The sequence below is a fragment of the Haliaeetus albicilla genome, chromosome 20, assembly GCF_947461875.1.
Source record: "Haliaeetus albicilla chromosome 20, bHalAlb1.1, whole genome shotgun sequence".
In the NCBI taxonomy this organism is placed as follows: domain Eukaryota; kingdom Metazoa; phylum Chordata; class Aves; order Accipitriformes; family Accipitridae; genus Haliaeetus; species Haliaeetus albicilla.
In genome coordinates this window covers 17,427,697-17,452,352 of record NC_091502.1, presented here as the reverse complement: position 1 = coordinate 17,452,352, position 24,656 = coordinate 17,427,697, and the positions used below count along the sequence as shown (strand labels likewise).

At 42.9% G+C, this 24,656-nt stretch overlaps 1 protein-coding gene across 1 annotated transcript in view; it reads left to right on the top strand.

The window, feature by feature from the left end:
- The first annotated feature begins 17,562 nt into the window (after window positions 1–17,562).
- The window catches only part of MTNR1B (melatonin receptor 1B), a 33,331-nt gene continuing 26,237 nt past the window's right edge, over window positions 17,563–24,656 (top strand). Inside the window, exon 1 of the mRNA XM_069808403.1 lies at window positions 17,563–17,862. Within this exon, the coding sequence (XP_069664504.1) occupies window positions 17,649–17,862 (214 nt within the window). The 5' untranslated portion in view covers window positions 17,563–17,648. The remainder of the gene's footprint in view (window positions 17,863–24,656) is intronic.

Here is a 24,656-nt window from a genome sequence, read left to right as displayed (position 1 = left end):
GAAAATTTTATCAATTTGGTTTCCCACAGGTTTTTGAAGACCTTGAAGCTGTAGTGTGTTGTCTAAGGAAGTCTGCAAAACCATATTAAATGTTTGAGTTTATGGACCTGCTGCATGTTGCAATGCTGGGAGCTCACAAGAAAGTCTGAGGTATCCTCTGAGCAAAGAGTTTGGCAACCATGACTGTAGGATAATCTCACAGTCACTCTAATGGCATCTGTACACCATCTTCAAAAAGCTTAACCAGTCCAGTAACTTTGGTAATGATGCACCTAAGCTTATGGTTGACTAAAAGCTTCTTCCTTCTTCTCTTTTTGATTAGATAAGGAAAAAATTATAAAATCTTGAAAAAGTCCTGCTTGTGATGCTGAATGACTAATGAAAATGATTCCATGTTTTGAGAATGCCCTGTTGGAACAATTGCTTCTGAATTATGACTACATGCAGGCTAGCAGATCAGAATAACAGAGCTCAGAGCAAAAGGAGTTATTTGCCTGTTCACAGAGAGAATTCAACACAAGACCTACGAGACCCTTGTGATCTTTGTGCTGTATGTTCAAAAAATTAAAACTGGAGAAGAATCCATAAGTAGTAGCAAACTACTGCTCTGCAGTACCCTTTCCAAACTTTTTTTTTTAATTAAAAAAAATCATTGTCTTTCAGAGTCCATCCTCCTAACCATTTTGTGGAAAGCAAGAGAAGCTTCTGAAGAAACAGGAATTAAAAAAACATTTTTCTTCTGATCCAGCTACTGTCTAATCTCTGCAGCTAGTAGATAGGGAATGTGTCTTATTAAACAGACTGCATGTAGGTGCATCGGTCTGTGAAAATGGGTGTGGTTGTAGAGGAATTGCATGAATTCTGCCATTAACAGTACTGATCTCTTGCCTAAAGGTAATTAGCTTATTTAAAACAAAACATCCTTTTATCTTACTAAAATACATATAAGAGAGCAATCCAGGATATGTAATTTGGTGCTTAGCATTAAACAGCCTCATGAAGGCATTGCTCATTGGAGCTCACGCCTCTGCCCTGAGGGATTCAGATCACTACAAAGATTCCCACTTACCTCTTGTCGAGGTATTCAGTCACACAGTCAAAGTAAAGCATATTCCAACTTAAATACTTCTTTTCTGGATTGGAATTGGTGCTACACCAACTAAAGTATTATAGAAATCTGCAAGGTGATTGGAGTTCTGTATTTACTCTTTCACTGGTTGCAGTATCAATTTGCTTAGTTCCAAACTTTAAAAACTATGGGGTTTTTTAACTGCAAATCCTGTTTATTCAATGGGGGTTCTGGAAATCAAGGTGAGGTTTGTCCTTGCTAATCAGTGTCTCATAATCAATTCAGAAATATGTTCATGGAGAAGATAGGAGGCTGTCAGACCAATTTTATAGGTAATGAAAAGAACACAGCATGGGGGTGTTCATTTCAAAGAGTTTTCTTTATTAGCTATGGTGGTAATTGGGAAGTCAAGAGCCCAGTTGACTATCAGAGTTGAAATTGAGTTTGCAGCACTAAAAATTAGAATTTTTTTTTGTGAACTCAGCAGATCTGCTGCTGAGTCACTGAGACACAGAAATACAGCACCTCTCTAGTTTTCTCTGTTAGTCATTTTTTCAGCCTGTCCATTGTAAGCACTTAATGGATTTGATATAATGGCATTTAAAAAAAGGAATACTGTATTGCAACCTGTATATATCCTACCATTATGTTACCAAAATAAGTTTTGCTGCTTCTAAAGTAGCCAGGAAGTAAAACATTAGAGTAATTGTAGCATGCAACAAGACAGGTAAGACTATTATTAGCATGGTCAAAAACGAAGCTAAAACATTTTTGGTGATGGTTCAAGCCCATTAGGGATAATATGGTCTCATTTAATAATTAATAGCACAGTAACCAGTTGCACTAAAATCTGTCTGCAATAGGCTGTGAAACTGATGAAGGACTTCATGTACCTTCAGCCATTCATGAAAACCTATAGATTTAATATGATAAAACTCCCTTGCCTACTGATCAGACAAAAACCTCACTTTTTCATATCACTTGTGCCACTGAAGTCTCACAACACCTTTTGAGATTTGTATTCCACTGAAATACAACTTAATCTAAAATTAACCTTCCTTTGCCATTTGTGGGCACGCTGCATAAATATTAATGTGTGAAGTATTCCATTTATAATCAGTCACACTCCCAAAATTTGGTGATGTCTCCCCCCGCACACATCCCCTCTGACAGCCCACTGCTGACCTCACTGACAGCAAAGAAGCAGATCAGAAACTGCTGAAGACAGGAGCAGTGCTTTGCTCACACTTTCATCACTCCTCTGAGATCAAGTGCTAGCTCTTCTTTGTGCATCTTCTGCCACTCAGCCTGGCCGTTTCTGTTCAGATGTATTTTTCAAGGCAAAACTAAAGTCCAAGTGTTTGAGAGGGCACCAGTGCAAGAAAGCAGCATTTGTGAGACTATGTGCAGGCAGGACCAAATAGCTGCCTGAAGCTTATGTACATCTCCATGTTGCACATGCTTCCTTGCATCTTGGATTGAGACCGTTCCTGTAACACTGCTGGACTAGAACTTGATTACCCTCATTGTGAGGATGCCACCAGTTCCCAGGTGCCTGGTGGCAACTGCTCAGGTGCACTCAAATGACCCTGGTCAGAGGAGCCATTTTAGAAAGTCAGGCTTAAATTTAGAAGAATGTGCCAGATTGGGAAGTGCCAGATTTAGCAAATGGGAAGGTGGCTGTGCAAAATAGAAGGCTGTTTCTTCACCCTATAAATACAAATGTTTTAAGGTGACTAAGTAAATCTCCTAGTGTTGCCTCAAGCCTTCAAAAGACTGATTAACGAACAAGAAGGTGGTGATAGCTTAAAACATGAGAAGTGTGATATGCTTGCTATTCAAGGACTGTTTAGATTATGTGTACTCAAGGTAAAATTTATCCAGTTTAAGATTCTGCTTACAATAGAGGATGCTTAAGGAGTGTTTGGATAATAGTCAAGGCACCAGATACTGGACATTTCAGAGTCACAGACTTGCTAATTAAGGACATACATCCTCCTTTGGCATTGAGAAACGAGGGGTTGGCAAGAGAAACAAAGACCTTGGTGTCCTCAGATGACGCATGCCCACAAGAGGACAAAAGGAGGAGGGGGATTCTTCCCCAAAGGACCACCGAAGACCACCAGGGACCCCCAGGGCAGGCATAGAAGACTCTGGGATGATTGCTCAAGAGAACAACACATCATACTTGCTCCACATAATGAATATGCAATAGTTATGTGGAACATATGTATTAGATAGGCATGGTGTTTTAACTGTAGTGTGTAAGTACGGACCGAAAACCTCAGTAGGTGTGCTCCATTTGTGGAGATCTTCCACCTTACACCCTGTGCAGAATAAAGCAATGTCTCCTCTCTCAACACACTTTGTGTGTTTTGGGAGTTACTTTCTGATCAGGTAACGCTAGGACTTCAGTGAGAGGGAGCAGAATGAAAGAAAAAGGAAACACAGTACCAGAGGCCCAGGCTGTAAACGTAAATCACATTAGGCAATTACTGATAGCTAAAGGAGTGCAATCTTCTGGGTCAGAAAAAACTGGTTTAGGAAAGTGAAAAAAAAAACCCAGATAAATAAGTTTAAGGTAGATCTGGGAACCAATGAGGGAAGTGCTAGCAGGCTGAGTGGATATGTTGCACTGTGCAAGCTTTAAATGAAAGATCAGAAATTGAATAATTGTATTACCTGCATGAGCATAAGCCAAATAAGAGCACAGAGGTATATGGGGTTGAAAAAGTTGTTAGGGTCTGTGGTCTGTGGTCTTCTGAACAACCAGGCAGACAAGCCCCAAGTTATGACTAGGTCACAATTAAAACAACTGTCATGGATGGTCTGTCCCCGGGGCTAAGGTTCTGCAACTTCAGGATCTGTAATTGTGGAAGCCAGTATGCAATAAACTAAAAGCTTGGTTAAGAGATACAGCAGTGGTATGGACAGAAGTGAATCACAGTAACTTAAGGCAAAAAATCTAGGGAGAGGAATAGTTTAGAAGCTATACAAACTGTTACCTTTGACAGTATAACTCCCTCAATACCCTTTCTCAGGGTAAGTGCTGAAAGTGTGGTGGTAAAGAGTGGCAGAATAGCATAACCCCTAAGGCAGTGCTAAGAAATAACGCAGAAGAAGAAGAAGATAGTCAGCAAGACCAGATATATAGAAAATGCTTCAGAAGCACGGGGACGATCTGAATTGCTGGGATAATGCCCCACAAGCATTCTGCTGTATTGCTTGTAGAAGATCAGTGCAAGGAAAGAGGAAAGTGGGCCCTCTGTCCTCTCCCTCCTAATCACAGTCTTGGGAGTCTTGTCCCTCCCCTTCCCATGGCTCATGGTCAAATTAGAACTGGATCACTGGAGAAGGCCCACCATTCTAGTGGAGCTAAGGGGTGATCAGGAAACAAACTGCCAGGTCCATCAGTGTAACAAAGAAAACTTGAATACCAGAGGCAGGCTGTGCCCAATGCAATCAAGAAGCTACTCTGATGGAGTAAAGCAAGAACCTAATGAAGTGCTAAAGGGTTGTTTGTGGGTTTTTTAGAGAAGGAGCGTTCAAAAGAGAAATGAATATTCCATTAGAATCAGCCAGGCTGCTGAGCCCTGCCATCCTCCTGCAGGGGCTGACCACAAAGGATGAGAAAAACACTCAGTGGCCATGTAAGCACAATTTCAAACTCGTAACGGGTTTGTTATGGCTCTTTGGGAGATGCAGAATAGTAGGATGGAGAAAGACAGAGAGATCCAGACCCATCCAGACTAGAGACTGATAATAATAATTGCGCTGGGGAATCTGGAAAAGAGCAGTTACTCACCACACTATGCGCTATTGCAAAACCAGCTCTGCAATATAGACAGCCATGCAGAGAAAACCAATAGCTCTTTAATCACCAAGACTGTAGGAAAAGGGAAGGGCCAGAGGTGTAAAAGCAAACTGCTATCACAAGGAACTGAAGTCCCAGACAGATTGAACCGGGATACCTCTATGGAGCGATGGGTTAAATGAGAGAACACCATTGGGATAGCAGTATGGGAACCTAGCTTGAGCAGCAGCAGCCACTGAATCAGATTGGTAACTATTTCTTTAGTTGAATTAGCACAGAGGTTCCAACAAGCAAGGAAAATTTTGAGATGAGCAAAAGGCTCAAAGGGATAATAAACACAGAAATGAGTCAGGGCTTTAACATTTGCTAACAATGACCTGCAGCAATCGGACCTAAGAAAGAGGGATAAGAGTGAAGCATCATATAACTAGAAAACCCAAATATGGTATGATCCCCAGAATTAGAAAACAAGAAGAGAAAAGGCAGCATCAGCTTCAGGCTCTTCTAACACACGTTCTGAAAAGTTTTGGAAGAATCATAGAATCATAGAATCATTTAGGTTGGAAAAGACCTACAAGATCATCGAGTCCAACCATCATCCACACCCACTAAACCATGTTACTAAACCATGTTACGGAGTACCCCGTCTACGCGCTTTTTGAATACCTCCAGGGATGGTGACTCAACCACTTCCCTGGGCAGCCTGTTCCAATGTGTGACAACCCTCTCAGTAAAGAAATTTTTCCTAATATCTAACCTAAATCTCCCTTGCCGCAACTTGAGGCCATTTCCTCTTGTCCTATCATCTCCAGCCACCTGACAGAAGAGACCAGCACCCACCTCGCTACACCCTCCTTTCAGGTAGTTGTAGAGAGCGATAAGGTCTCCCCTCAGCCTCCTCTTTTCCAGACTAAACAGCCCCAGTTCCCTCAGCTGCTCCTCATAAGACTTGTGCTCCAGGCCCCTCACCATCTCCGTTGCCCTTCTCTGGACACGCTCCAGCACCTCCATGTCTTTCCTGTAGTGAGGGGCCCAAAACTGAATACAGGACTCGAGGTGCGGCCTCACCAGTGCCGAGTACAGGGGGACGATCACTGCCCTGCTCCTGCTGGCCACACTATTTCTGATACAGGCCAGGATGCCATTGGCCTTCTTGGCCACCTGGGCACACTGCTGGCTCATATTCAGCCGGCTGTCAACCAGCACCCCCAGGTCTTTCTCTGCCGGGCAGCTTTCCAGCCACTCTTCCCCAAGCCTGTAGCGCTGCATGGGGTTGTTGTGACCCAAGTGCTGGACCAAGCACTGACCCTTGTTGAACCTCATACAATTGGCCTCGGCCCATCGATCCAGCCTGTCCAGATCTCTCTGTAGAGCCTTCCTACCCTCGAGCAGATCAACCCTGCCTCCCAACTTCGTGTTGTCTGCAAATTTGCTGAGGGTGCCCTCGATCCCCTCGTCCAAATCATCGATAAAGATATTAAACAGAACGGGGCCTAACACCAAGCCCTGAGGAACACCACTTGTGACCCGCCGCCAACTGGATTTCACCCCATTCACCACAACCCTCTGGGCTCATCCAGCCAGCCAGTTTTTCACCTAGCGAAGAGAAAAAAAGCGAAGGAAAAAAAAAAAGGCAAAGAAAAAGTGAATCACATACAAAAGAATACCTAACTGGTAGAACAGGTAAAATGTTTAAAACTGCAGAACAAGCCAAACAAATGCAATACAATTAACATGAAAACAAGCAGTTCAAGCTCACAGACGGTATTGTTAAATTCAGTGAAGCATGTGAGTATGTGCATGAAAGAAACCTAGCAGGGAGGTTTCCATTGGCTACAAATGGAAAAAAAAAAAAAAGGACAAGTTTGAAAACAAACACCAACAAAGTGCTACTGGCATGTGAGTAGATAACAGCTGAAAGAATGGTGGATTAGGTGTGACCCTACAAAGGTGGGGGGGGGGGGGGGTATCAGGTATTTTATTGAACTCAGACAGACCTAACCCTTGAAAACTGAAGTTAACACTATAATGTATGATTTTAAGTGGTATGTGAGAAAAAGTAAATTTTTTAGAGTACAAAGAAGGAAATGGAGAAAAAACAAAACAACAACTAAAAAAAGGAAAGGAAAGATAGTAGAAATCTATGCATAAAAAACCCCTGCTAATTTAAGCTAAAACAAACTTATTGGTTATAAGTAATAGATAATAAAAGGATAATAAACATGGCTTGAGAACTTCTAAACAATAGTATGAGGATATTAGCTGATTAATTGTATGAAATAAAAAAGAAAAAATGCAGTTGATCGGGCCTTTAACATCACTAGAAAATTCTATGGAGGGAGATACTTGAGCTGGAGTAACTCAGATGATAACTATTAATAACAATCCTTCCTGTTTTATCTTCCAGAGGTAGAACAGAAAAGTAATCCATTCCAACTCTATGAATATTATTAATTATAAGTGGCTTGACTTTGTTTAAATTTATTTTAATTTCATTTTATTCTCATATCTGAAATGGGATAGACATAATACTTTTATAGGTCAATTGTCCTGTCTGAAGATAAAACAAGAGAAAAATATGAACAAGTTAAAGTAACTGGGAAAACTGGATCCAAATCAAAGGTGTCTCTATCTTCAAACTCTGTTTCTCTCAGTGATGATGGATATAGCTTCTTTTATTAATAGTGAATAATAGATTAATAGATCACCAACTCATGAAGGTGTGTATGTAATATAAAAATGCACGTGGATATGATTTTGTCTATTTATAGAACTTAATATTCTGAGTGTTGAAAAGCAAAGGTAAATCAGTTACATACAGAAATGTATCAGCTGCATTTTAAAAGACTGCACGTTTGTGTAGTGCTACAGCCAAGACATTTTAAAGCAACAATGAATAAACTGATGGACCCGGGGTAAATAAAAAGTAGCATAGGGTAGAAACCAGAGGTTTCCCATTTATGGAGATATCAAAACACTACATATGTGTAGAATATGCAATCTGTAGTAATCTGATGGAAAAACTTAAATTTTTATCAAGGAGCTCATCAGGTAATTTTAGGAATAAATAATGATATTTCTTCTGAGATTAGAGCTCTGCATCAATGATGAACTATGGAACAAGATGGAATTTTCTGGACAGTCTCTACAGAAGAAAGACAGCAAACAGCAGGGAAAGGCAGGCATTACACTTGGGAAGATAACAGCTTTCTGATTCAAACATGATCAAGAGTGACTATGAAATTGTCCCATCTATTTCCAATCAATCCATAATTGTCTGTGTAGGCTCCAGTTGTCTTTGTGTGTGGCTTGTGTCCAAAAATACCATAAACTGTCTGATTTATAATATGTATGTATGTGCATGTTTAGTGTAAACTCTATGGAAGAATGGTATTTCTTACTATATATATTTTAAAGTAACACTTGTTAAAGAAATTGTTGCAATTGTGTGTTATAATAGGCCACTAAATTTGGGGGTGAATTTTAATCAGTCGCAACAAATGCTAAGGGTACTTAAAAGGTGGACTGAGTTGGACTTCATGCCTGAAGAATCATCAGGGTGATTTTGGTGATTGTGCACATCGTATAGACTATAACAATTCAAAGATGAGCTGGCTGGTGTGTAACCGATACTTGAAGGTAATGATGGGCTGCCCTCAGACCTTTGCAAGTTATGACATCACAAGACTAGATAGGAAAAAGTGAAAGCTTTGAAGAAGATCCATTGCCCTGTCCCGATCCTGACCTCAAGTACAACGATTCAGAGTCTTAATATTAAAAACTATTAGTGTGATCTTTGTTTCAGTAAAACCTTTGTTTTATATAAACATGAATTTCAGAAGGGCTTTGCTGATGCAATAAAATTTTAGACAGACATACTTTATTTCAGTCTAACACTTGATTTTTTTCCAAGCAAGTAAAGCTCTTAACAATTCAGTTTTAAATTTATTGACATGAGATAGCAATACCAGAAGTACAAGTAGGCAGCACTAGCAAAGTGGAGGTTAAGGGTCATAGGCACTATTACTCTCTAAGTGCCAAAACCTCATGGCAACATAGCAATAATGGTGTAATGAACTTTCAGTATTTCTGCAGGAGTTACAAAACCAGGAAAGTCCTATGAGACAACAGTGCAGGGCTACTTTCTCCTTTCATTTGAAGCTTTTCCAGTCTCACAGAAGACAAGAAGATCCCATTTTGGTGAATAAGAGCCTATCTTACAGTATTCTCCTTAACCTTTCCAATTAGATTTTTTTTCACTGCTTTGTCATGTTTCAGGGGCACAGTTTTAATTAGGACTGCACACCCTTAAACACACAAAGGAAGTTTTCTTCACTTAGTGTGGAGGGGACAAAAATCAGTCCAATGCAAGTCAAAAGCAGGACACAGTGAGAGGAAACAGTAGGTTAGGACAATCTGCTGGGCAAGGCTGGTACAAGGACCAGCCTGCTCTAAAAGATGAAGCCAGAATTGCGTAAATAAAAAGCGAACAAAGCAGTAAGACAAGATACTTTGAGGTACAGGTACCTGAGGAGAGAAAGATGGAGCAGCAGCAAGGGAGAAAGAAGATGCAAGACTGATTGACACTGATTTGCAGGAAAGGGGTGGTGAGATTGGGAAGCCATACAAGTAGGGAAAAAGGTAAAACAAAACCTCCATGGTAGTCAAAGGACAACTGGGCTTTGCTAGGCAAGGAGACACCTTGCATGTGAGGAAAGGGAGGTACTGGGATCTCAAAGAGAGATCCCAAAGGGCAGACAAGGGCTGTCTGAGAAAGCAAACAGGAACAATGCAATGAGGGGGAAGAAAAGAGATTAGAGGAAGGACAAGGCATGGTACAGCAGAAAGGAGCAGATATGGAGGAACGGAGTAGGATAGAGCAGAAGGGAACAAATATAGGAGAAACAGATGGAAAGGTCAGAACCCTAAAAACAAAGGCTTTCCAGACTCTAAAATGAAACCCAGATTCCTGAGCATCTCCAGTCTTCTGCTGAAAGCAAGCAGCCGTGAAACTCAATAGCCTCAGACTCATTTAATGCTGATGAAAAAAAGAGAATGACAACTAATTGTACTAGTCATTATCTCATTAATTTGAAGGGAAGAGAGCTGTAGAGATTTAAATATATAATGTTCACTATCAGTGACAGCCCATACAAAGGTCAGTAAATCCTGAATGACAGAATATTCAATTTTCAGTTTTCTTTCTTAAAAAAAAACCTAGGACATGACATATAAAGAATTCCAGACAATTGCAGCTTAAGGTTGCAAGTCAAGAAAGTGTCAGACAAATAGCAAAATTAAGGTTGGTGAAATGTGAATTCAACCCTTTTTGTGTCACCCTATGACACAGTTTTGGATGACTACTTATCTATAATGGACAGCCTTGTTCCACAAGGGAATCAAGTTTAGACCATGCCAACAGTGGGGGAAATGATTATTAGGCTTCTCCTGCCAAAATTATCACTTATTGTCAATTTGCATATCTCAGTGGCCTACTGTTTGTTTTCTTAATGCGGCCCCTCTGAGATCCTTGACTGAAATAGACTATTTATATTCTATTTCTGTTTATATGCACTTAAAGGACCTTAACTTTTAAAATCAGAATTGGTTTTGGTTTTCCTTCCTTTTTGTGAAACCTTAAATGTCCAATAGTTCTAACTGCCTATCCCCTTATGATACTCTAAACCTGTTTACTCCTTCATATTAGTGCATTTTTCAAGTATCCTGTTTTCAGTAATGTACTAATTAAAATCCAAAACTAGAAAAAAAGACCAGTTTTCTCATCTCTTCCTTTCCTAATTTTCATCCATGTCCTGTACCATTTCCCTGTAACGCATGCAGCCCTCACCTACTGCCAGCCAAGCTTCACCTCATAAAGCTAGATACACTGACTTTTTTCCTTTATGTTAGTGTTAAACATAGTGCCACCACAGCATGTTCCAAATTGCTTCTTGAATTCTTCATCTGATGTTCCGCTTTCAGTCATATCCTCCGTGTCAGCAATACCAAGTCTGGCAGTATTTCATTTCTTATTGTTTGACTTAATAATCATACTGAGTTAAAAACCAATTCTGATGCACTTCCACAAATACACCTCCAGGCATTTTGTCCAGTAAATGAATTCCAGTCAATGCATGAATAGTTAACATTTACCATAAATATAACTTTGTCCTCTAATATGATTTTGTCCCTTGTGCTAGGAGAGTGCCAGAAGAAAAGCATGATTATTATTGCACCCTTGATGAAAGAGTAGCTGGAGATTCTTTTGAAGCCTTTCTGAAACTGACACACTAAAATCCTAAACTAGATGGTAATTTCAACATTAAGTAGAAGATTACTCTAGTGCAGTGAATGATTTAATACCCATAAAACCACACTTCACCTCAAAGACTTTAATAGATGAAAGTCACCTGGAATGAAGACCATCACAAAGGCACTACACCACTTCAGGTACTACAATAATGTTTCTCTCTTAAACACTAACACAGTAACTGGTGTTTAGACTTTATGTTGACTGTCACTGAAGAGAGATACATGGCTCTAAATGCATTACCCCCAAACAGCAGCTATACCTAGGGCAGCAGATAATTCAGTGGGTCAGCTTTTGTTATTCAGGCAAGGCAATAAATCCAGCCAGTAAGTTCCAATTTACACAATGATCTATTGTTCTGTCTCCCATCCCTGAAAGACATGATCCATCTTACATTGCAACTGAATGGCACCACACCATCAACCATTGTTGACTCACTGGTACTCTTGTTAGTTACCAAAGTGAAACGGCCAGACCGTTGCCTCTGAATCACAGGTAACGGTGGAAAAAGAAATCCAGCTAAGCACATTATTTGGTTGGTGTGACGGTGGTTATCAGAAAATGATCTATTCTAATCAAGCAGTCACCAAGTCTGACTTACTTTTTATTCCCATGACTCCATCATGTTCCAGCTCCAGTCCCAGTCCTTGTTTCCCTGGCATACAAGAACCAGGTGCATACAGCACCAGGTAGTCTAGATGGAAATGCCCTAAGTACCGGACCACTGTAACCTAAACTTCCTATGGAAATGGGACTTAAGATAATCAGGCCTTCTATTAACACATCTGTCCTTTTGTTAGCCCCTCCCAACAACTTTTAAACTTTTGCTAATTTCCACCAGATTTGAGTCATGGCCTCAAGTTTTGAGATTATTATACAGAGGTTTTGTGAAAATCAGGAGCTGGCTAGAAGAGAAAGAGCCAGCCTTCCACCCCTGAGAGAAAAAGGCTGTTGTAACTCTGTGTCTTGAGCATATTGTGCCAGCCACCTGACTGATCTCAGGTGATACCTTGACACCGTGACAGAGCTCAAGACAGCACAGTTCATACGTCTTTGGGACAACACTGGTGGAAAGTGATGGTGAAGAATGAAATTTGACCCCTTTCTTTATTAAAAAGTTGTATTTAAGTTGCGAACTCATTTGATTCACCAAACCCAATTATTCCCTGGTTCCAAATTTCAGCTTGTGTTGAGCTCATGGTCAACTCCGTGAAGCAGACCATCTGTTACTGCTGGCAGAGTAACTACAGGCTGTTTTTTTATGCAGCTTAGGCCATCCATGACAGCTTTGCATTAACTTAAACAAAAGCCAATAAGCTGCATAGCAAAATTATATTTTAAATCATTAACTAATTAACTCTCAATTCCCTCCCAAGAAGTACATAACAGAGTTTCCTTAGCCTCATTTCAATGCAACAAAAGAGACAAAGAAATGAAGTTAGTTGGCCCCAGTGCTGTGGCAAATCCATGGGACAGCCACCACTAGGACTTCAGAACCTCCTGATTGCCAGTGCAACGCTCCCTCCCGAGCCCATCTTGGCCTTCTGGCTGTGACAAAACTAGCAGCTGCCTGCAAAAACAAGCTGAAGGACAGAGATAACAGCACCTGAATGCTACATGAACAAGGGATTGTGGCAGCTCCCTTTAATAATATAAACCAATTATTTTCTTGTGGCTCTGTTTTCCATCTTAAAAAGGATTAGTCAAAGGGTTATGTGGGATTATGGAATTAGCCTTTCACCCCTGAAAAATGTAAGTTCAAATATTAGTTTGGGTCATGAATGAAAATCAGTTTCTTCCATTCCAGCCTAGAGCTTATACATTAGAAAAGCATGATACAAATTGGCAGAACAGTCCCAGGAGTGGAACAGCAACAGTAGCTTGTATAGAAAGTGCATGTGTGTATGTGTGTATATATATATATATTTATATCTATATATATCTATAGTACACAAAATACATATATACATACATTTACTTACACTAAAGAATAGGGAAGGTGGAATAGGTGAGCATGTTTAGAAATAGGATGGCTTTGAAATGTTGATACTGAATCCAAATCAGGAGATCGAGGTTTGCTTTTAGCCCTGCTATGACTCCTTGGAGTGGTCTTCACCAAGCAAGAGTCACCTTTAATCACCTAACACTGAAGTATCTGGTCTAAACTAGTCATCAAAGCTCCTCTTCAGTTTCTGCAGAAAGATGTGCATAAGGTTACTTATTCCACCTACCTTCCACACCTATCCAATGATGGCAGTACAACGTACACAGTCCTTTGGAAATAGATATCTCTCTCTCTCTCTTTCTTAGGTTGAGATATACCCAACCTAAATCCCTTCTTGCTCCCCATCTTTGTTTTGCCCAATCTATTTAGATTAAAGTTTCAAACCCAGGTGAATCTTTTTTATTGACAATTCACAGCAAAAGGATCCTTTTACATGCCATGGAAATTCAGTGTGACTAAAATACCAATAAATTATTGAGAATGAGGTGACAGATCTCATTTTATGGGCAATTTCCAGCAGGAAAAAAGGGTTGGAAAATTATGGACAACAAAATAACCCTTCCCCCACTAAGGCTTTGATTTCTACCCCAAAAATATTAACAATGCAGGGGAAAAGATGAAACCCAGACCAGAAAATGTTACTAAGTGAATCTTCTGTCCCTACAAAAAAGACAGACTCTTCTTTATTAAAGGAGATACAACTTTTCTGTACAGGCTCATGACAGCAGTGGACAGGCAAACAGGCTTTCATTTGAACAGTGGCTGGGCTCGAGCTGACTCAAAAATATATAGAGAACTATTTAAAAAAAACAAAATTGGATAGAAATGGAAGCGGTATAGAAGTCCAAACTCCAGCCTCTGCCATAGTGTACACTGTGAAAACAGTCAACTCAAACGGAGACAGTTAGAAGTAGGAACATTATTTGGAGACTGTGCATTATAGCTCTAAGTGCCCTTTGGTCTTGTAGAAATGTGTGCTGACATAACAAACATAGAAGAGACATAATTTCTTCTTCTGTTCTACTGGAATACCCAAAATTCAAGAGATTTCACCGATAGGAACCTCTGTCCTGAAATTTCATTCATGCTCATGAAAAGTTTTTACTTCTGTGACCAATTAAAAAAAAGTCCCTTCAGAAAATGAAATCAACAAAACACAGAAAACAAAGTGCATGAATGGATCTCTAGGAAGCAGCCATTTGTCTTCAGAATAAAAAGGAGAAAAAAAAATACAAACAAGAAAGTACAGACTCCATCAGCAGAGCGATGCATGGAATAGTTGATTGTTCCACCATTCAGGCAATTCCTGGTCTTATCCTGCAACACAAATATAGTTTGCCTTAGAAAACTTAGATTGCTTTCAAAAAGAAACACAGAACAGTTACTTTTCCTAGACATAGAAGAAAAATTTCCCAAAACTCAAAAATATAAAGTTCTTAACAATCCAAGAGTGAATATACCCCTTTCTTTGAGATGGAGTACTTCCTGCAACAATGAGTTATTTCGTATTAACCATAAAAATCATAGGCTTAAACACGCATTTCACTTTCAAAGAGAATTTAGTTAATTTGAAATAAGGCTACTAAAAAGCTGAGTAAGAACATCCATAGATTGCTTAATGCAGTTTAATCAATCATTTTAAAAAGCAAATAAGATTAACATTTATAACTTATCCTGTTATAGATAACTCTAAATAATAAATCAGACCTATGTTGCTGATATAAATGAAGAGAGTGGAAATTCAGATCAGATGAAGAACCTGCTCTTTACAGGTTGCTGAGGCAGAAAAGCTACCATTTTGATTCCCACCTACTTGTTTTCCTACTGTCAAATGCCAGTGCAGCCACAAAAGACAGACTGTACAACACTTATTTTATTTCACGTTTTGTAGCAGGCTCATACTTCAGGCCAAGTTCAGGCCATAGCTTTCTAATTTTTCTCTAAATCACTTTGGGAGCTATAAAACAAAATGAGTGATGATACATAACAATTGTGTGTGGCAGGGAAATATATAGCATTCCTCTTGTGTGGACGAACTGCAATGCCAGAGAGAATGCCAGGAGCAAAGCCTACCTTGAAAGGTCACATTTATGCTCAGGGACAGTTTAAGCTTTTGACAAACAGTTAAAGATAAATCCTGTAGTAATAACAGACAACAAAATGGTACATTTCTCCTAAAAGCACTTATACAGACTTGGGAAAGATGCCCAGAAACAGCCTGAGGCATGAAAATAAATGATAATATCTGTAAGTTTTCCATAATAAGTCAGTAAGACTAGAGTAGTACATAGATAACGAGCAATGAGGATACCAACTTTCTGAAAAGGGAAACTGGAACAGAGGTAGATAAAGGGAGACACTGTAACGCAAAAGCTCTTCTTAAAAGTAGATTATTATTCACTAGAGAAAAATCCTTTGCACTGATGAATTCAGAAAATAGGCACTTCCTTGGATAAACTTCCTTTTAAATTTCTGGAGAAAGAAAAAGAAAAATCAAGTAAACTCATGCTTCCATCAAGAACGAGCCTGTTCTGTGAAGTGTGCAATTATTACTTTCCTATAGCAGAACTGCAAAATAACTATTCAGGAGTGATAATTCTGAGAAGACAGTCCTTCTGTGCTTCAAGCCATGAAGCCGTGATAACTCCATCTGTAGTTTGAAAAGGATCATGATGCCCTATGTCTTGCCTACATTAAACAGAAAGCATCTGAGGTATGATTATTTTTTTTTTAAATCAGTGTAAATAAGACTGGTGCAAAAATCCACATGCACCCTTTCATGTTCATTCCAACCAGGACTACTTTAGTGTATCTAAAATTGATTAGCAATACATTTAAATTGAACAACAAGAAACTATTTCTAATTTGGGAAAAGAAGTCCACACAATACTTTGTAGTATTTTGATTACACCAGTGCACATTTGTGTAGAGATAAGTCTCAAAGAAGCAATGTGCCATAATAAATTATTTACTGTTAGAAAGGACAGAAACTTTCCCCATTTTTCCAAATTAACTTAACGAGGCAGGCTGTCTCAAGATCTAAGTCTTTAAAAACCATGGGACATACCTTTCTCTGTGTTGAACAGACACAAAGAGGAAGAATACAGCTAGACAGTAACCTCTTCTGCAGGGGTAGCTCCTGCATCATTCTCAAAAGTGGGGCAAAACCTGGGAGCAGCACAATGATCCAGTGTGGCCTGGCTGGCCTGAGAACAATACAAAGTAGGACACAAACCCCTTCCGAGTTGTGTCTGCTGTGAGCAGCCCTAATTGCCAGCACGTGCTATGTGAACCCACTGATACACTGTCAGCGGCACCTCGTAACTGTGCCAGCCATGCTGGAAGCCAGGCAGGGAGACGTGCAGTGCCTGCCCTCCTCTGTCGCATGCATCTTATTTAATGCAAATGAGCATATGGCATCTGTCACTTTGGGATCCCAAATGAAGCGGTATGTTTCAAGCTTAATTTCAGAGTGAAGTCCATGGATGCCCTACTGCCTACTCCTGCAGCTTTGAAAGGAAAAACCTCTGAAATGCACACATTTTCCGAAGTTGACACTGGGTTGGAGCACGTCCTGCCGGTGACTTTTGCAGTCGCCTCCCTACGGGCGCTGTCCTTCGTCTTGATCTGACAGACTGGTTCGCTCAAACGCGAACCACAAGGCCACGGCAATCGAAGCGTAAATCATTTTTAGGTCTGTAGCCCAGACTAAAACAAGAAACGCATCAGAAAAACCCGTCGGGGCTCACCGGGCGCCTGGCAGGCGGTGAGGGGAAGGGGGTTCCCTGGCCTGCCACTGCCGGGAACGCAATGCACCCAGCCTCGGGAGAAAAAAAAAAAAATCCCCCCCACGTTCCCCGCCGCGGAAAGTGGAGGATTCCCGCCGAGCCCGGCGGTGGGAAGCCGCCTGCGGCCGCCAGGCGAGGCCGGGGGCGGCTGCCGGGAGCAGCACTGAGGGAGACGGGCTTCGCCGCCGGGCGACGCCGCCCGGCCCCTTCGCCGCCCTCGCCTGTCCCCGCGGCTCTCCCGCGCTCTCCGGCCGCGCAAGCCGTCGCCGAGGACGACCGAGCACGGCCACGGCCGCCTCCGCTGCCCCTGGGCCCCGCTCCCTACCCCTGCCGCCGCCGCCGCCGCCTCCCTCCCCTCAGCGCCGAGGGGCGCCGCTCCCGCCAACCGCCCCCGCTCCCCCCCACCTCAGCCACCGCCCGCCGGGGCGGGGCCGGGGGCGGGCACTTCGCCCCGCCCCCGGGCTTTCCCGTACCGCCTCAAGGAGGGGGGGGCGTTAGCCCCGCCCCTAGCCCCGCCGGGCGGCGGGCGGGGCCGCGCGCCCGGCGCGGCCGTTAAAAGCCTTCCCGCCCTCCCGCGCGGCCAGTCAGCGGGGTCGCCGAGCCGCGGCTGGGGGCAGCGGCCGGAGCGGAGAGCGCCGGGGCGCTGGGACTGGGCGTCGGCGATGCTGGAGAATGGCTCCCTGAGGAACTGCTGCGACCCGGGCGGGAGAAGCCGCTTCGGCTTGGCGGAGCGGGAGGCGGCGGCGGGTGCCCCGCGGCCCGCCTGGGTGGTGACGGTGCTCTCCAGCGTGCTGATCTTCACCACCGTGGTGGACATCTTGGGCAACCTGCTGGTCGTCGTCTCGGTCTTCAAGAACCGCAAGCTCAGGAACTCAGGTAAGGGCTCGAACCCCGGCAACCCGCCCCGGCAGGTGGTAACGAGCGCCCGGAGCCCCGCGGGCACCCTGGGCCCCGCTTCTCGGTGCCCTGAGGGGGCCGGCCCGCTTGTGGAGTCCGGGCGGGCCACCTGCTAAAGGCAGGGGACCCAGGAGTCCCCCGCTGTCGGTTCTTGCCCTGCCGTGCCTGCAGGGACCTCCAGACGCTCAGCCCTGGGGCAGTCCTTCCCGGCAGCCTGCCCCCCCTTAGCCTGTGCGGGCAGAATGCGGGTCATTAAGTGGCTCTTAATGAGGCATTGTGGAGTCTCTATGGAGCTACCGATGAGGGGAATCGGTGCCCTCCGATTAAAATACCGGCGACAAAGAGTGCCCGAAACGGCCGGAGGAAGGAAGAAGGAACTTTAAAACTTGCTGAAGGAGTACTTCTGAAGATGAGGCGCTGTGCCCGCGCGGGAAAGCGGCTCAGCCCGCGCTCCGGAGTCTTCGTCGGAGTTCACGATAGTCTTTCAGGAGATCGGAATCGTCTTGCTGCTTGTCTCCTCACCGAACATCCTTCAACCAGAAAGCAGCCAATAAAGTGGGGTGTTTTTTCCTGAATCGTGTCTATAGTTTTTCTTTGTGTGTGCTGACGTGTGGCTCTGCGTGTTTGATTTGCTAAACTTACTCGCTTTCTCATCTGTGCTGTGCTAGTTACATGTCTCTCAAACTACGAAACTCTGTAGTTTAGCATCAACTTCTCGGATTTTCCTCCCTCCGGCCAGTTTCTTACCCGATTCCCGTATGTCCCGCTGCATGCGGATAGTCTCTTCCCCCCGCCCCGTTGATGCTGCCGGTTGTTACCTGATGCTCAGAGTTCGGCTGCTGCTCGCATACCTGCACTCGGCCGGCTGTCGGGTATTGGTGCAGTACAAGGTGCTACCCCCGAAATAGCGGTGTACCTACTAAAATTCTCGTAGCGCCAAGCACTTCCCGAAACTGCTCCCTTCATCGGGTCTTGAACGCCGTCGTTTTGCGGTGCGCACGCAGGTCGGGGGGACAGAACTTTGCCGAGAGCTGAGTGAAGTCGGGTCACAACATCACAACGGCCCCTGCGCTCTCAGCTGGGTCGTCCCGGTCCAGCTCCACGCCCAAGAGGCAGCGGGGTGCTGCTTCACCAAGGGGAAGGAGGGAGAACTGCTGACTTGTTTCTCGCAGGTGGTTTTGGTTTGTTTGTGGCGGGGTTTTGTTTTTTTGTTTGTTTTTTTTGTTGGGTTTTTTTGAATGGGTGCTAGACCTCCTGCTACCTGGAAGTAGCCACTCGTTCGCCCTTGTTCTAAATTAAACGATGGTTAGGAACAGAAGCAGTTTGTAGAGGGGTGAGGCTCCCTCTCCCTAATCATTACACGTCTAACTGCGTGCGAGGGGGGCCGGCGGGTCCCGTTTACGCGGGGCTGAGCGATCGCACCCCCCCGGAGCAGCGCCGAACTTGAGGCCTGAAAGCGTGGTTTGGGTTAGCACGGGAAGAAACGGGGAGGGAGCTGCTCGGGGCACGGGGCGCGCTCCTTTGGCTTGTACGGGGGCTCTACGTCCAAGGGAACCGAGCCGTTACCGGGAGTAGCAGAGCCGTACCGGGGTGGTTAAAGCCGGGGAAGGCGGCGCTCCCCGGTAGCCAGCAGCGCCGGGAGCCGGAGCTCCTCCGTTCCCCGAGCGGGGGCCGTGGCCGCCGAGCAGCGCCGGGCCGGGGGCGAGCGCTGCTGCTCCGGGCGGAGCGGAGCTGGGCGCACCCCCGCCGCGGCGGGGGAGGGAGCTCCCCCGGCGCCCCCTCGGAGCGGGGGAAGGCGCGTTCCCGGAGGGATTCGCGCCTGGGCTCTGGGTGGGGGGGGACGAGCGCCCAGGGAACGGGCTTTTGCTGGAGAGCGCGGCCGGCCCGAGGCATCAAATGCCGGCCGAGGGGGGAAGCAAAAAAAGGGGTTCTCTTCTGAACCGCTTCCTTCGTTCAAACGGCAGCAGAGGGGAGGGTTTGGACTGGAAAAGTTTCAAGATACTGATCAAAGTGCTCTGTGGCGTCCTAGGACTGTTTGAATAGGACGTGGTGGTCTTATTCAAATACCTACTAACTGATCTCCTCCCAGGATCATCCTTAAGGCGATGTCACTGACCCTGTCCCAAGGATCTCTTCACCTTTGATAAGTACCATGAAGAAGAGCAGGGAGTTCCTTCTGCGTCATCTTCATAAAGTTAAATACCTTTTAAATTGCCAGTTCTTAGTTTTCGATCGGGGGAGATGACTCTCGGGGATGAAGCTGGAAGAGGATAGTTTGGTAAATGTCCACAGAGGTCTTTTCAGAGAAAATTTCTTAAGGAGGGACCAGAGTAGAAGAGGACTGCAAACTGATGTGGGTGGAGTGATGGAGGGAATGGGGAGGTGGTGGAAAGCTAAGACAGTGCTTGGGAGCCCTTAGCCTCCAAGGAGAGAAGATGGACAAGCAGGTGGACTTACAGGTTTTACTTCCTGAGCAAACCAGAAACAACATGTTTGTACTCGCAAGGGGGGCGGATGTGGTAGAAAGTGAAATGGTGAAGAAAAATGGCATGAAAGGCATTAGACTTGTAATAAGGGGTGTCAGAGAGGGACAAGATGAAGCTAGTGGAACGGTTGTGACAAGAGACAGGTGGTTCAGGTGACCGAAGAAAAAAGAAAGAGCTATAGCACCATGAACACTCAATTCTGTTTGAAGAAGCTAATGAGAGATTTTCTTGGATAAGGATGAGAGTTTGGGACTTCAGATAAGCCCCAGGTGTATGCAGAATAAATTAAGCAGCTCTGCCCACTTCTCTAGTACAAATAGTAATCTTTCCTTCAGAAAGCAAAACAAGACTTTAGCATATTTCCAGGATTTATCAACTCTATTCTGTCCTAGGCTTTACAGAGAAATCTGATAATTGCAAACAATGTAATTATGCATCACTCTCCTTAAAATTAAAGCATGATCAAAAGCAAATCTATTTTAATGCTGTTATATAATGAGGCGCAAGAAAGGAGTGAAATAAAATGACCCATTAGCCTTTATGCTGGTAAGTATTATGCTCAGCAGGAGAGAAAGGGAGAATGGGTAGGACTGGTGCTTTTAGAGATTGCTCATTCACTCCTTAAACAGTGGGAATTTTGCCAACCTTACCACAGAAGGATTGTTTCATAGCACACAGAAGCCTCTTTCCCACGTTTAAATTTGTTTTTGGAGGGGGAGGGGGAAATTTGTGAAGGCTCTTCCAAGTAATGCATAGTATAATTGGTATGAATCAACATGCTTGTCTTCTTACATAACTGCACCCAGTGTTGCTGTGAGAGGCTGAGCAACTTCTGATCTCTAGAAGTGATTTAACTTAGAGAAACCAATGCTTTTATCATTTATAATTTGGGAGGGGAGTAACTTTGTCCAACACACTACAAAATTAAATACAACTTTGTATATGGAAATATTAAAATAAATCAGCCTGTCTTTCTATTTGAAATGTCAAATGTGTTCTGAATTTTCAAAAGCAACTATTCTAAACTTTTGAAGTGTTAAAGTTTACATGTGCTCAACAAAAACTGCTGGATGGTCAAGTATCCTGAAGGCACACCAAGTCAATCAAAACCACTAGATGCTTTTAAGAATTTCAGGATGCATTTGTATAGCTATACCTATAACCATAACATTACGAGCTGTGTAAGAACCCAGTAGGAAGCACTTCAGAAGGTGGGAACTGGCAAGGCATCTCCCCATTGGCCTTAAAGCCAGCATAAAATCAGCGAGAGCTGAGAATTGGGCACATTAACTCAGTATCACTTCAAAGAGTAGTGAGGACTTGGGACCCTTTGACTTTTGGCAGAAGGCCTAATATTAACCTTGGTGCTCTGCCAAAGAATACATTAGCAGAAGGTGATATTTTTAGTGCATTGTGTCAACTCTCTTCATTCTCTCTGCTATTTTCCTTTCTATATATAACAGCTAACACAGCACCATGAGACCCTGATTTCCATTTGAATGGCAAGGTGCTGTTGCAACACAAATTAAATATAAATTAATGTTTCTTTTACCTGTAAGAACACGTGTGTATTTGCATGTTTAGTTCTATCTAATGTGTGTGGCTGTAGAGATGGACAATACTTCTCATTGTACATCCATACAAAATAAAATATTCTTGCAGATAGAATTGTAATTTTGGTACTCGTCAGCCTACTAAATAAACATGTTTGGCAATATAACCAAGTCTTGTACTCTTTTTCCATGTTATTTCCCTTTCCATAGCCTTCACTCCACATCTCTAATATAGCTGAGTGTACGTTTTCTACATTGTTATATGCTGTTTTCAGTTATTCTTAATTTCTTCAGCCACACCGGTTCTCTTTCTCTCCTTTATTCCTCCCCTATTATTATTCCTGTCCACTGGGATAGAGGACAGTTGTCTCCTGGGCTGGAAATTCATCTCTTAGAAGATTACAGTGGAGATACCTGTTTCTGAACTTCTTCCCTTGGGCTCCCTTTGTAATCAATGGAGAAAAATAAGCATTTTCAGGGCATAGTTAATCTAACTTATTTTTCACATCTACATTAGGATGACATGATTCAGCCCATAAAAATGTTTATTTCTCTCCACTAAAACTAAAGAGAATCAAGAGGGACTATCTCAATGTAGTCACCTACATTTAGGTGAGAAGCAATCAACATGTGAAGTCATCATGTAATTCTTCTAGTAACTTGTCAAGTTCCATTTTTAAATTTGCACACTTTCCTCCTCCTCACCACCTGTCCTCCAAGAGATCATATTGATCCAAATAAGACTGACGTAAAAAAAAAAAAATCATTACTGATACCACTGAAATGTTCAATATGCTTCCTGGGTCCTGAAACCATTTGGTGAAATTGTCTTTTAATATGAGCAGTGATGCTGACAAGAACATATTTTGATGAGCAGAGCATGAGATCCCACTCTTACGGTTTCAGATTTTGTACTCCTGATTTCTTGAACCCTAGATCCATGGACTTCTTGGCCCTGGGACTAGGTATGTGGTCTTCACATTCTCTCTCACATTCAGGATCTCTAGCCTTGAAGCTGCCCAATACTAAGAAATTCATGGGAAATTGACTTCAACATTCACAAAAGTTCATTTAAACCAACACTTAAAATAAAGCTCTTCTGTCTCTTTGTAATAATACTATGGATCAAACTTTTTTTGTTTTAACTTTGTGCTTATTAGTTGCTAATTTATAGTAGATATTTTTATTTGTAGAACTATAATTATCATTTAACTTGGATGGATCATTTCTCTGGTGAGAACTCTTGTGCCATAATAATGGAGAATAAACACATATTTACCTCTCAACCTTTGTTTTTCCATGGTGAACAAGCCAAATGCTTTTAGTCTCCTCTAATAAACCAGGGTCTTCATTTCCCTGACTGTTTTAGGCCTTTCTGTTCACCTATTCCAGCTGAATTAATGTCTTGAACAAGAGAAAACTGAACTGTTCACAGTAATGCAGGTAAAGTACCACCAATACCTTCAAGAAAATAATATTAACAGTCTATTCTGTTCTGACTTTCCCTAGGTGGACAAAATGGACCTGGTATGCCTTGGAGCCACATTTTCCTTTTATGTGATAGCATCATATAGATGACTCTTCTTGGTGCAGTCACTTGCTAATGCAGCTCTTCTTTTTCTGACGTCTTTTCAGTCCACACAATTATTATTCCTTCAGTACCTGACCTCATACCTCATGCTATTATACTCTATCCACTTTCTGCTCTTTTAGTCCTCAAGGAAAAAAGATCTTGACATTTCCTTGTATCAGTGTGGGCTCTCAACTTTGTATTATCACAAAATTTCATTAGTTCTCTTTGTGTTTTGTGACATAATACTTCTGAACCAGACAGAATCAGTTCAACATAGGTTATCTCCCTTTGGTCCAACGATTTTCTTTCATCACCATCCAGGCAGTGGTATCAACACACTGTGTGTGGTATCCTAGCATATGTGTTTCCAAGGCTAGATCAGTTTAGAGCAACCTCCCGGGTACAGAAAGTCCAAGGCCAGCTTTTATTAAATAAAGATGATCAGATTAGTTGGTACAGCCACTTTGTGTAAGCTTACATTGAATTTTGTTCCATTTGTCTTTACCTGTAACTTTAATTTTCCTTTCCTTCCAAATTTGTTTCTGCAGCCTTGCCTACAATTAGGATGAGATTAAGAAGCCCAAAGATTTCTCGATTCATTCTTCCTTTGTAGCTGATTCACCACCTTAAATACGAGTACCATGTTAGCACATGGTAGCTCTCTATGGTAGACAAACAAATCTTCCAGAGGAGGCAACACTGTTTTAGTTTTCTCATTACTCCCTGCCTAAATGTTTTTCTGACTTCTTGCTAGCACCATTCATGCAAAAAAAAACCCCAGCAGTTGTGCCAGCACCATAGCAAGGGAGGAGGAAATGAGTAGTAAAGTGTGAGAGCACCGCAGCTGCAGGTGAGTCACGGCAAAACTGCTCTTTGGGATGCATGTGGGAGCCAAGCTCTGTGCCACAGCCTGAGAGAAACAAGCACTTCCCTACAGGCAGTGAGGACCAGAGAACACATTCAGCCCCTTTTTACAGGTCCCACATGTAGCTCTCTGTCCTTTCAGAACCCATGACACTATCTCTGAGATAACAGATGTTAAAAAATTCCTATACTCAATCTCTCTGACATTTTTGCTTTATTTTAGGTATGTTAATTCCTCACCTGCCAGCCTGCCTTGTCCCCAACCCTGCCATTATTGCCCTTATTAAAAATGGTAGC